Here is a 12,460-nt window from a genome sequence, read left to right on the forward strand (position 1 = left end):
TTGTCTCTGCATCAGTTTTAATCTCCGTCCAACACGTCCAACACGCCTGCAGAGATCATGTGACCACTCACATGCACTGGACATGCACGTCCCCCTGGACACAGGTTGTTGGAATAACATCTGTCAACAACAATTACAATTCAAGTGTCCATTTTCTTTTTCATGATTCAAGGACCCTGGTGTTTCCTTCACTTCTGTTTGAGTTACAATGCAGAAGAGGTGTTATCCCATCACTGCAGAGAGGGGGCGCTACAGCAGTCAACTGGAGTCTCGGTGAAGAAGAAGCAGTGGAAATGAGGCAGTTGTGTTTTGAAAGAGGGAAATTTAAGACTCGATGGTGTAAAACAGAAATTATTAAAACCAACTAAAGCCAGAGGAACTTGAGCTGAACGGAGCCGAACTTAAAGAAGGTTCATGGACGTTTTCTCACTTACACGTTTGAATCCGATAAAACCAAGTGAAACTTGTTCCTTGTGTTTTGAATCGATGTTCTCGGTCGCGTTCAATTCACTTAAATCTCTGTCTCAAACAACACCAGTGTTACATCTGTAGATCATTGTTATTTGTGAATAATCATTTATTTTCACTCTCGTTCTATTAATTAACCTCGTAAACTTTTATTTTAGAGTTTTATTATTAATGTCACATTTAGCTTCAGTAAAGAAAAGCTCCAAAGTCTCTGGGCTACATTGATGATGATGAATTATATGAAGTATATGACAGTATTATGTTGATTCTAATGTACTGTGTGTGTACTTGTTTTGTTATACATGTATTTGTGTTTTTCTACTATCAACCTGCAGATGAAAACTACCCTGCATCATTAAATCTGACCCATTATATGATGGACTCCACTACACTTGTTGATTTATATGCATTTTCCTATTTAAAATCATGAATACGAAAATGCAGCAGTTTGTGTGAGTGAAGCTGCTGAACTGAAGTTAATCCAACCGCTGCAGCAAACAGACACCAAAGATGAACTTTGAATTTCATCAATTAAAGATTACAAAGAAAAAATTCACTGTAATTCTATGTTCAAAAGACGTCGTAGAGACAAAGGTGAGAGCTTCAGTAACACAAAGCATGGAACATGGTAAAGTTCAAATTTTCGTTTTTGTTTTTGTATTATCATTGTTTGTGTGAATAAGGAAACAAGAATGAAATCTCCCATCTCCCTGTAGTCATCAAGAGTTAATTCATATATATATATATATATATATATATATAAATATATATAAATGTTTTTCAAAAGATTACTTACCCTCCCATGTTAACTGCAGGTCAAACGTATGGTTAACTTTTAACACTAAATATATAGAAAATAATATCAGTGATACTTGTGATTGTGTTTTATTAATCATACTTGAACACTTGGCCTGTTTGTAAAGGAAACATGGAGAACCTCACTTATTCAGCAAGTACTTTATAATTTGTTGAATTGTGTGTCGGCCATGACCTTCAGTTTAACGGCTTCAAGAATGGTGGCTAGTGTGTAATGTTAGCTAACAAGGCTAATGCTAACGTAGCTAATGCTAGCGCGGCTAATGCTACCTAGCAAACGGATGCTTAGTTTGCTCTTTAACCAAACGATGTGAGACCAGAAACATTACAATGAGGTAAAAGTGTGATTCTGTGTGAAAAGTAAAAACACTTAACTGAGACTCCACCACAGAGTCATGATGTCATCACGTTGTTTGACTGAATTTACCCTGAATGTGGATCTCCAGTATTTCTACTGAGCCTCTGTTGTTTTGTTGTTGAGAAATGAATGAAAATACTTTTACAGACACAATCATTTTAGCTTCATATTAACTTCCAGCTTAAAAACGTTCAGAACTCTGTTTCTGTTTAATAGCTTTTATTAATTTAATCACAATATTAAATCACACCACTAGGCTGATGTTGAAAAAACACTTTTACAGAGAGAATAATTTTGGCTTCATCACATCAAACAGACAAATGTTCATATATGTTGGATTATTTCATATGTGAACAGACTTTATGTGATTAAACATGAATTATGTCTCATGTGTGAGTTTTAATAAAGTTTGTTGAATGTGAACAATGATCAGCTGTTATAGATAAATTAGTTTTTAAGTGGATCTTTATCAGTTTGCTCGACTTCATGGATCCACACAAAATCCAAATGATAGAAAACATTTTCAATGGAAATGAAATACAAACCAAAGATAAATACCAGAAAATAATGAAATATTTTTACACACGTGGAAAAGTTGACAGTAGAAATAAAAGGAGTGAGTATTAAAAAGAGAAATAAACAAAGCTTTAGAATAAACAAGTTTAATAATTAATTTCAGCAGATTTCTCTTGAAGAAATAAACATGATGAATGAAATCTTTATCTTAACGGCTCTGATCCAGCGTCACAGAGACATTCACAGGTAACAGCTTCAGTGGGTTATGATAATCTGCAATGTGAAAGATGGGAAACATCTTCTGGGTGAAAGTGTGTGTGAAGGTGTGAATGTGTTTGTTAGTATCAGGATCAGAGAACGATAGTTCTCCTCTGTTCCAGTCCAGTTTCACTCTGATCCTCTGGATCTTATGCAAAGAGAGAACAGATGATCCTGATGGTGACTCTGCTGTGTATTTACCTTCATAGAGCCATATGCTCCATGTTCCAGACAGTTTGACCCCCTTCCTCTGGAGAGACTCTGCCGACACTCCCAGGAACCAGTGTGTACCGTCTCCAACCAGGACGTCCCAGCTGTGAGTCCCTGAGTTAAAACCCTCAGATCCAAGGACTAAGGCGTAATGATCAAACCTCTCTGAATTGTCAGGAAGCTTCTGTCTGTCTCCTCGTCTCAAACTGGTCAGATCTTCAGACAGGACGAGTACTGGATGAGCAGAGTTTGGATCCAGAACCACAGGACTGTAGGAGACCACGTCCTTCATCTTGTTCCAGATTTTGAAGCTCAGGTTGCCCAGATGTTTTGCCTTGTCTATCAGAGCTCCTGAGGCCAGCTGTGGATCATCCAGCAGGGGGCGCTGCTGGACTCGTTCCACTGCAGCCTTGTAGTTGAGCAGGAACGAGACGTCTTCAGCTCTCAGCTCGTCCTCTGTTGTTCTGATTGTGTCTGAAAGAGACCGTATGTCTCTGCTCAGAGACTCAATCTTCTTCTTCATCATCTGACTCTTCTGCTCCTCTTCCTCCCTCAGTGCAGCCATCCTGGCCTCTTCTTCCTGCTTCAGAAACCTATGAAGCTTTTTAAACTGCTCCTTGATCTGTGTCTCTGTGCGTCCGGCCTGGACCTTAATGTGTTCTGCTGTTTGTTCAAACTCTACTTTAACGCGTTCAAAACTCTGTAACTTCTTCTTCAAGGGCTCCAGAGTTTCCTGAAGCTGCTTCCTGTGTTGTTGTGCAGCTTCATCGATGGGTCTGAATCTGTGGTCTGTGTGTTTTTCTGAATCTCTGCAGATGACACACACTGGCTGCTGATGGTCCAGACAGAAGAGTCTGAGTCTCTCTGAGTGCAGACTGCAGAGAGCATGTGAAGAGCTCTGATCTCTCTCCTGTAAGAAGCTCTCACACAGGTTCTTCAACACCAGGTTAAAAGGTGGTTCATTCTTTGAAGATCTTCTCTTACAAAGTGGACACTCTTTTACTACTTTGTCTTTCCACCAATTCTTCACACATTCTTTACAGAAGCTGTGGCTACATGACAGAACAACAGGATCTCTGAAGACATCTTGGCAGACGGAACAGCAGAGATCCTCTTCTAATCTGGAAGCCATTGAGTCTCCAGGTGAAGCTGAAAACAGACAGTTAATCAGTCACAGCTCCACGAACTTCACTGAGGTTCACTTCCTCTCTGAGTCGAGGTGTTTGTTAAACTCACGGTCAGTGTGTGGAGCGTCGGCAGGTTGTAGTTTGACTCTTTTCTCCTGTAGCTGGACTCACTCAGGACATTTGGTCCAGTTTGGTTTGGAAGGTGAATGTGATCGTCTGGTTTTCAGCCTGCGTCTCTTCAGGGAGGAACAGATGTTTCCTGGTTTCTCAGGTGTGTCAGGAGAGGGAGGAGCTTGAGATGCTGGATGATAAAACCAAATAAACCTGAAACAAATGTACAAGCAGCTCTGCTGACAGTTAAAACTCTGCACCCCCCTCATGGACTGCACTCTAACACTCTAAGTCTTAACTGTGCCAGATTCATATGCCTCTGCAAAATCAACGGTTCATGTGCAATACATTCACTGTACACATTCTCACACTGCACATGTCTTTACTGTCTTTACACTGTATACATTAGTTTAATTTAATTCATATATTTCTATATTTTATAATTCCTCACACTTAAGTAGTCTCTCCTGTAGCTGAACTCACTCAGGACGTTTGGTCTGGTTTGGTTCAGTCTGGTTTGGAAGGTGAATGTGATCGTCTGGTCTTCAGCCTGCGTCTCCTCAGGGAGGAACAGATGCTTCCTGGTTTCTCTGGTGTGTCAGGACACGATTGTAAAAAGTAATTCAAGCCTTGGATTTGATAACTGGTCAAAAGTCATTTGGCAGCAACGAGCTCACACCGACAAGAGACTTGGTTGTAAGATAGCTGCTTGAATATGATCGTGATCTGCTGAGTGTTCAAAGTTCAGGGTAGTTCTGTTAGTGTCAAAGTGAAAGTAAAATATTATCAGGAAGTGCGGGGGAGGGGGGGGGGGGGGGGGGGGAGTCTGTGACGTGCTAAAGTCTTATTAAAGAGACAGAAGCAAAGTGCAAAGAATGGACACAATGTCAGAAAATGAAAATAGAGTATTATAATTTCAAATCAGCTCAAATTTGCTCGTTAAATTGTGTGTGAGTGCAGTAAAAAGTATGACATCATCAAATGATTGTACATTTTGTAGTGATTTGTATACCTTGCGTGTGACACCATTATAAAGTGTGACTTTGGGAATTCAATAATTGTGGCTGTCAGAAACATATTTAATATTAATATTAAATAACAACTTAAATTTAAATTAAAGCTACGTCGGGCACCAGCCTTCAAAGGAAGGAAAAGAGACAAATTATGGATTAAGTCATGAAAATATTAACTACAAATGTTTAACTTTGATGAATAATTCAATTATTAACATTAACCAAAATAACCACGCCAGTAGTTAGCAAAGATGAAGGATATGGAGTTCAGAGAATGGAAAACTACCCACTTATGCAACATTAATGAAGACAATATTTGTATTTAAGAAAAACATTTATTATGAAAACAATGAAAGTATAAACACACAAATTAACTACGTGAACTTTGTCTGCTGTATATTAATTTAATAATATCAGCTACCATCAATTTCAGGGTCAAAATTGTTCATATTTCTCATTAAACTCAGACATTTGAACCACAAATCCAATTTCTTAAAAGAATTTTAATACAATCACTATAGAAGCAATTTATTTTATGATTCAGTGCTTTTACGGTTCTAACTGCATTCAGTTTATTAATCGATTGATTTAAAAATTATCATGACCGGACATAATCTGAAGTTTAGTGGAATTAAACCATTTTAATTGTTCTGGTGGTTGGAAAGAACTTAAAGATTTTCCTTTGAGATTAATAAAGTCAATCACATCTTATCTTAACTTATGTTGTCTTATCTTAATTTATCTTTAAAACATCTTTATAAAGAGGTTTTGTTGGGTTATAACAACGTGACAGAACTTCAGATTTTATTGCTCAAAGAAGAGAGTCAGTATTTGTAAAATCTCCCAAATTTGCATATGGGAACATATAACAAGTTTAATGAACAACTTAATTAAAAAGTAATAAAGTTTGAATGCAGTAACCCTTCCACAGAGAGATATTTTTTTGTTCATATTGGAACACAACTTTGAAGTAACAAGACTGTAAAGTTTGTACAGTAAAGTTTGTACTGTAAAGTTTGTACAAGTTGTACAGTTGTGTGTTGGTTAGTTGCCCTTTCAAGACAAATATTTACAGCACATTTTTAGACACAAAAAGAGAAAGCATCATCCACACACACTAAAAGATTTAAAATCCAGTGTAGCTGCATTTGTGTCCCCATTGCTGTGTCAGATACCTCTGATAATGTGAGAGCTGGCTGTTCTGCTGATGGATCATATGTTGATGTTGAAACTGAGTCAGTGACAGAAAGTGATGATGGTGTTGTTGAAAACGTGCCCGAACTAATTGAGCTGAAAATAGCCGTAATATTATTTAAATTGGAAAATATATTTTCTATTACAGCAAAAGGCGTAGATGAGTTATTGGAAGAGTTGTATTTCTTTTGTTAAGTTCAGCTAGTGTGCCTGTCACAAAGCGTATAGCTACAGAAATGTTCAAAAGCCATAACCTCCATATTGGTCAGGCTGTTATTGAAGAACTTGCCAATTCTGTGTGTGTTTCTAACCCTGTGGTTAAACTTTCAGGTAATTTCATTACATCCCTTTATTACAGTCTTCACATGTAGGCCCAACTATCGTTCACAACTATTAGGTCCCAGCATTTAAATAATTCATAATTCATAAATAAACGTGCATGTATTTTTTTATTTAAAAACCTGAAGCTATCTGAGTGTTAAATTCTACTGAATGACAGATAATGTTATATTTACATCACAACTTAATAAAGGTCAGAACTCTGTTTATGTTTCATAGTTTTTATTATTTTGATCACAATATTAAATCACATCACTAGTCTGCTGTTGAATAAACACTATACAGACAGAATCATTTTTGGCTTCATCACATCAAACAGACAAATGTTCATACATGTTGGATTATTTCACATGTGAACAGACTTTATGTGATTAAACATGAATCAGGTCTCATGTGTGAGTTTTAATAAAGTTTGTTGAATGTGAACAATGATCAGCTGTTATTGATAAATGAGTTTTTAAGTGGATCTTCATCAGTTTGTTCGACTTCATGGATCAACACAAAATCTAAATGATAGAAAACCTTTTCCATGGAAATTAAAAAACAAACCAAAGACAAAGATCAGAAAATAATAAAATATTTTTACACACGTGGAAAAGTCGACAGTAGAAATAAAAATTAGTGAGAAGTAAATGGAAAAATAAACAAAGCTTTAGAAATAACGAGTTTAATATTTAAATTCAGCAGATTTCTCTTGAAGAAATAAACATGATGAATGAAATCTTTATCTCTAACGGCTCTGATCCAGAATCACAGAGACATTCACAGGTAACAGCTTCAAGTGATCTCTAGTGTAAAAGTATGGAAACATCTTCTGGGTGAAAGTGTGTTTGAAGTTGTGAATGTGTTTGTTAGTATCAGGATCAGAGAAAGACAGTTCTCCTCTGTTCCAGTCCAGTTTCACTCTGATCCTCTGGATCTTCTGCACAGAGAGAACAGATGATCCTGATGGTGACTCTGCTAAGTATTTACCTTCATCGAACCATATTCTCCATGTTCCAGACAGTTTGACCCCCTTCCTCTGGACAGACTCTGCTGACACTCCCAGGAACCAGCGTATACTGTCTCCAACCAGGACGTCCCAGCTGTGAGTCCCTGAGTTAAAACCCTCAGATCCAAGGACTGAGGGGTAAGTATCAAACCTCTCTGGATTGTCAGGAAGCTTCTGTCTCTCTTCTTGTCTCAAACTGGTCAGATCTTCAGACAGGACGAGCCATGGACCAGCAGAGTTTGGGTCCAGAACCACTGGACTGTAGGAGACCAGGTCCTTCATCTTGTTCCAGATGTTGAAGCTCAGGTTGCCCAGATGTTTGGCCTCGTCTATCAGAGCTCCTGAGGCCAGCTGTGGATCATCCAGCAGGGGGCGCTGCTGGACTCGTTCCACTGCAGCCTTGTAGTTGAGCAGGAACGAGACGTCTTCAGCTCTCAGCTCGTCCTCTGTGGTTCTGATTGTGTCTGAAAGAGTCGTTATGTATCTGCTCAGTGACTCAATCTTCTCCTTCATCATCCGACTCTTCTGCTCCTCTTCCTCCCTCAGTGCAGCCATCCTGGCCTCCTCTTCCTCCTCCAGAAACTGATGAAGCTTTTTAAACTGCTCCTTGATCTGCGTCTCTGTGAGTCCGGCCTGGACCTTAATGTGTTCTGCTGTTTGTTCAAACTCTACTTTAACACGTTTAAAACTCTGTAACTTCTTCTTCAAGGGCTCCAGAGTTTCCTGAAGCTGCTTCTTCTGTTGTGGTGCAGCTTCATCGATGGGTCTGGATCTGTGGTCGAAGTGTTTCTCTGAATCTCTGCAGATGACACACACTGGCTGCTGATGGTCCAGACAGAAGAGTCTGAGTTTCTCTGAGTGCAGACTGCAGAGAGCATTTGAAGAGCTCTGATCTCTCTCCTGTAAGAAGGTCTCACACAGGTTCTTCAACACCAGGTTAAAAGGTGGTAATAACATTGAAGATCTTCTCTTACAAAGTGGACACTCTTTTACTACTTTGTCTTTCCACCAGCTCTTCACACAGTCTTTACAGAAGCTGTGGCTACATGACAGAACAACAGGATCTCTGAAGACATCTTGGCAGACGGAACAGCAGAGATCCTCTTCTAATCTGGAAGCCATTGAGTCTCCAGGTGAAGCTGAAAACAGACAGTCAGTCAGTCACAGCTCCACGAACTTCACTGAGGTTTACTTCCTGTCTGAGTCGAGGTGTTTGTTAAACTCACGGTCAGTGTGTGGAGCGTCGGCAGGTTGTAGTTTGACTCTTTTCTCCTGTAGCTGGACTCACTCAGGACGTTTGGTCCAGTTTGGTTTGGAAGGTGAATGTGATCGTCTGGTTTTCAGCCTGCCTCTCTTCAGGGAGGAACAGATGCTTCCTGGTTTCTCAGGTGTGTCAGGAGAGGGAGGAGCTTGAGATGCTGGATGATAAAACCAAATAAACCTGAAACAAATGTACAAGCAGCTCTGCTGACAGTTAAAACTCTGCACCCCCCTCATGGACTGCACTCTAACACTCTAACTCTTAACTGTGCCAGATTCATATGCCTCTGCAAAATCAACGATTCATGTGCAATAAATTCACTGTACACATTCTCACACTGCACATATCATTACTGTCTTTACACTGTATACATTAGTTTAATTTAGTTCATATATTTCTATATTTTATAATTCCTCACACTTAAGTAGTCTCTCTTGTAGCTGAACTCACTCAGGACGTTTGGTCTGGTTTGGTTCAGTCTGGTTTGGAAGGTGAATGTGATCGTCTGGTCTTCAGCCTGCGTCTCCTCAGGGAGGAACAGCTGCTTCCTGGTTTCTCTGGTGTGTCAGGACACGATTGTAAAAAGTAATTCAAGCCTTGGATTTGATAACTGGTCAAAAGTCATTTGGCAGCAACGAGCTCACACCGACAAGAGACTTGGTTGTAAGATAGCTGCTTGAATATGATCGTGATCTGCTGAGTGTTCAATCTTCAGGGTAGTTCTGTTAGTGTCAAAGTGAAAGTAAAATATTATCAGGAAGTGCGGGGGAGGGGGGGGGGGGGGGAGTCTGTGACGTTCTGAAGTCTTATTAAAGAGACAGAAGCAAAGTGCAAACAATGGACACAATGTCAGAAAATGAAAATAGAGTTCTATAATTTCAAATCAGCTCAAGTTTGCTCGTTAAATTGTGTGTGAGTGCAGTAAAAAGTATGACATCATCAAAAGATTGTACATTTTGTCGTGATTATTATACCTTACGTGTGACACCATTATATGGTGTGACTTTGGGCATTCAATAATTGTGGCTGTCAGAAACATATTGATGAAGTCTCATGAAAATATTAACTACAAATTTTGAACTTTGATGAATAATTAAATTTTAAACTTTAACCCAAATTACCAGGTCAGTAGTTAGCAAAGAAGAAGGATATGGAGTTCAGATGTTGGAAAACTTCACATTTATGCAACATTAATGAAGACAACATTTGTGTTTAAGAAAAACATTTATTATGAAAATAATAAAAGTATAAACACACAAACTAACTTAAACTGCTGTACATTAATACAATAATATCAGTTACCATCAATTTCAGGGTCAAATTGTTCATTTGAATATTTGAACCACAAATCCAATTTCTTAAAAGAATTTTAATACAATCACTGTAGAAGCAATTTGTTTTATGATTCATTCAAAATGATTCAGTGCTGTTACAGTTCTAACTGCAGTCAGTTTAGTAATAGATTGATTTAAAAATGATCATGACCGGTGATAATCTGAAGTTTTGTGGAATGAAACCATTTTAATTTATCTGGTGGTTGGAAAGAACTTAAAGATTTTCCTTTGGGATTAATAAAGTCAATCTTATCTAATATTTATAGAGGTTTTTCTGGGTTTTAACAACATTATAGAATTTTTGGTTTTATTACTCAGAGAAGACAGTCAGTATTTGTAAAATCGAACAAATTTGCTTATAGGAACATAGAACAATGTTAATGAGTAACTTAAATTAAAAAGTAATAAAGTTTACCTGGTCGACTCAGGTTTGATCCTCTGCAGTGATGGCAGGTTTGGATCCAGCTCTCTTCTACATGTCTTCTCTGGTCTATCTCCTATCTTGTTTATATTCTGTCCCATCATTGAAGATTATAGCCCCCAAAAATGTATTTAAACAAATGAGTCAAATAATTCTCAAAGTATTATCAGGCGGTTAGTCCGACAGAGAGGAGCGATCTTCTTCTCTGATGAATCCTCAGAACCAGATTCAGCTTTGTGTATTCTCCAGCAAATCTGGGATTTTTGTTATTTACAGGTTTTATGTAATATTTGCGGCATGAGCTCGAAAAGCACAAAATGTACCAAAAAAATAAAGCAGAAAATCCCCCATATTGTGTCTCTGCCACCTGTTTCATTCAGAGCAGCAGCTCCAGGATTTATATTCAAAATCACATCGTTTATATGTCAAAATTAAACAACGTGCGAATGTGTAAAATGTCAGTAATTTAGCTTAAGGCCTCTAAACCCTGCTCTGTCCTTCACTCACTTTGACTCAAGCAATGTCATCATTAATAATACACAGACTGAATAATCCCAGGCTCCTCTTCATTAATATTTGATGCAGGCTTTGGAGCAGCAGCGGGCTTTTCCTAACCTTTCACTCCTCTGCAGCAAAGCATCAATTACTGCAGATGAAAGGGACGAACGTGGACGTCTCGTTAACTCTTCTTCATGTGCTGTCTGTCGCAGGGACGGGACACAGAAGTTGATTTGTACCAGGCAGCGGAGAGGGGTTTGCACGTCAGTCGCTGTTTAATGGTTTCAGGTTAAATCTCCAGTCGTGACAGTTCTCGTCTGATCAAGGGAAAGAAAACCCCAGATACATGAAACAAAGAAAACACAAAAATTCTTTAACTCTTTCAGTCGGTTCCACTTTAGTCCGAACAGAAGAGCCGCTCTCGCTTCAGCTCGAACTGGACCACGCTTTGGATTTAAAAAGTCGTCCATGATCTCTGAGCGTCTTCACCTCCACTGACCGGATGTTTGAATGATGAAGACGTTCGTGTTGATTACTGGACCTGAAGTGGGAGGGGCTGCGTAGTGAGAAAATTAACAAGATTAACCAATAAGATTTAATCATTTTCTACTACTGTTCACTAACATCATCAGATATCAACATCAAGCCCACATGGGTGATGACGACAAAATGAACATATGTCAAACAAAGAAACTAAAAACCAATCGGATCGTATGGAAACAATGAAGCAAAGACTTGAAGCTCAGTTCAGACTCTCAGGTGTGAAATCGTTGAACTCAGATTAGACTCAGATTTCTGTTGGATACGTGTAGAACAGAGTCGTGGTAAAGTGAGTTGAAGACACAAGGTCGGACTTACTCAGCCTTACAGTATAATTACACTGCCACAGTGTTCAGCTTCTTTTTAATACTTGACAGTTTATATTAATATCATCAGGTGCGTTTAATGTAATCATTACAAAACTGACATTTATGTATATTTTCTATTGGCTCCTTTGTGCGTTACACACTAAACACCGGCCCTTTATATCTCTTCAAACAACGATTTAACTTTTCGAGGTCAAAGCCAGACTTCTGTGTTCTACATGAAATGTGCAGAGTTTCTCATGAGAAAAACAGTTTGACTTTTCTCCAAGTGTAAAAAGATGGAATAAAAAAAACTGCCAGAACCTTCCTCTCTTTGAACTGCTCCACAGACGGATGGTGATCTATTCACTCTGCACATGAATGGCTCTGTGTGGGTTTCTGTGTGTGTGTGTGTGTGTGTGTGTGTGTGCGTGTGAGATTTGCAGATGTAATATTTGTGTTTGGAGCAGGTTGTGCTGGTCTGGCAGTCTTTGTTGTGTGTATGTGTGTGTTTGTGTGTGTGATCTAAATGCATAAATGCGTGTGTATTTGTGTGTGTGTGTGTGTGTTGAAACTGCACACTGTTGTTAGGGATTCTGCTGAATCCTAAATTGCTGTTCAGAACCACTGGGTCACATTTGATTCAAACAGCATCTTTCTGTCCAAATAAATAAAAAAATACATCAAATGATTCATATTT

General features: G+C 38.6%; 2 protein-coding genes across 8 annotated transcripts; both read right to left on the bottom strand.

The window, feature by feature from the left end:
* Positions 1 to 1,844: 1,844 nt before the first annotated feature.
* Positions 1,845 to 4,659, bottom strand: LOC128447899 (nuclear factor 7, brain). Of its 4 annotated transcripts, none has more exons than XM_053430302.1 (3): positions 4,348 to 4,659; positions 3,863 to 4,054; positions 1,845 to 3,775 (listed from the first exon to the last, which is right to left on the bottom strand). In XM_053430302.1, the coding sequence occupies exon 3, from the start codon at positions 3,756 to 3,758 to the stop codon at positions 2,367 to 2,369; it is 1,392 nt and encodes a 463-aa protein (XP_053286277.1). In that variant the 5' UTR covers positions 3,759 to 3,775; positions 3,863 to 4,054; positions 4,348 to 4,659; the 3' UTR covers positions 1,845 to 2,366. The 4 variants fall into 4 exon arrangements, with proteins under 4 accessions (XP_053286277.1, XP_053286281.1, XP_053286278.1 ...); XM_053430306.1 differs by having other exon boundaries at positions 3,863 to 4,077; XM_053430303.1 differs by having other exon boundaries at positions 4,316 to 4,659.
* A 1,956-nt stretch (positions 4,660 to 6,615) lies between these two features.
* LOC128447927 (E3 ubiquitin-protein ligase TRIM35-like) lies at positions 6,616 to 9,423 on the bottom strand. Of its 4 annotated transcripts, none has more exons than XM_053430364.1 (3): positions 9,113 to 9,423; positions 8,628 to 8,819; positions 6,616 to 8,540 (listed from the first exon to the last, which is right to left on the bottom strand). In XM_053430364.1, the coding sequence occupies exon 3, from the start codon at positions 8,521 to 8,523 to the stop codon at positions 7,141 to 7,143; it is 1,383 nt and encodes a 460-aa protein (XP_053286339.1). In that variant the 5' UTR covers positions 8,524 to 8,540; positions 8,628 to 8,819; positions 9,113 to 9,423; the 3' UTR covers positions 6,616 to 7,140. The 4 variants fall into 4 exon arrangements, with proteins under 4 accessions (XP_053286339.1, XP_053286343.1, XP_053286340.1 ...); XM_053430368.1 differs by having other exon boundaries at positions 8,628 to 8,842; XM_053430365.1 differs by having other exon boundaries at positions 9,081 to 9,423.
* Between the last annotated feature and the right edge of the window lie 3,037 nt (positions 9,424 to 12,460).

Source organism: Pleuronectes platessa, chromosome 9 (genome assembly GCF_947347685.1).
Source record: "Pleuronectes platessa chromosome 9, fPlePla1.1, whole genome shotgun sequence".
Lineage (NCBI taxonomy): Eukaryota > Metazoa > Chordata > Actinopteri > Pleuronectiformes > Pleuronectidae > Pleuronectes > Pleuronectes platessa.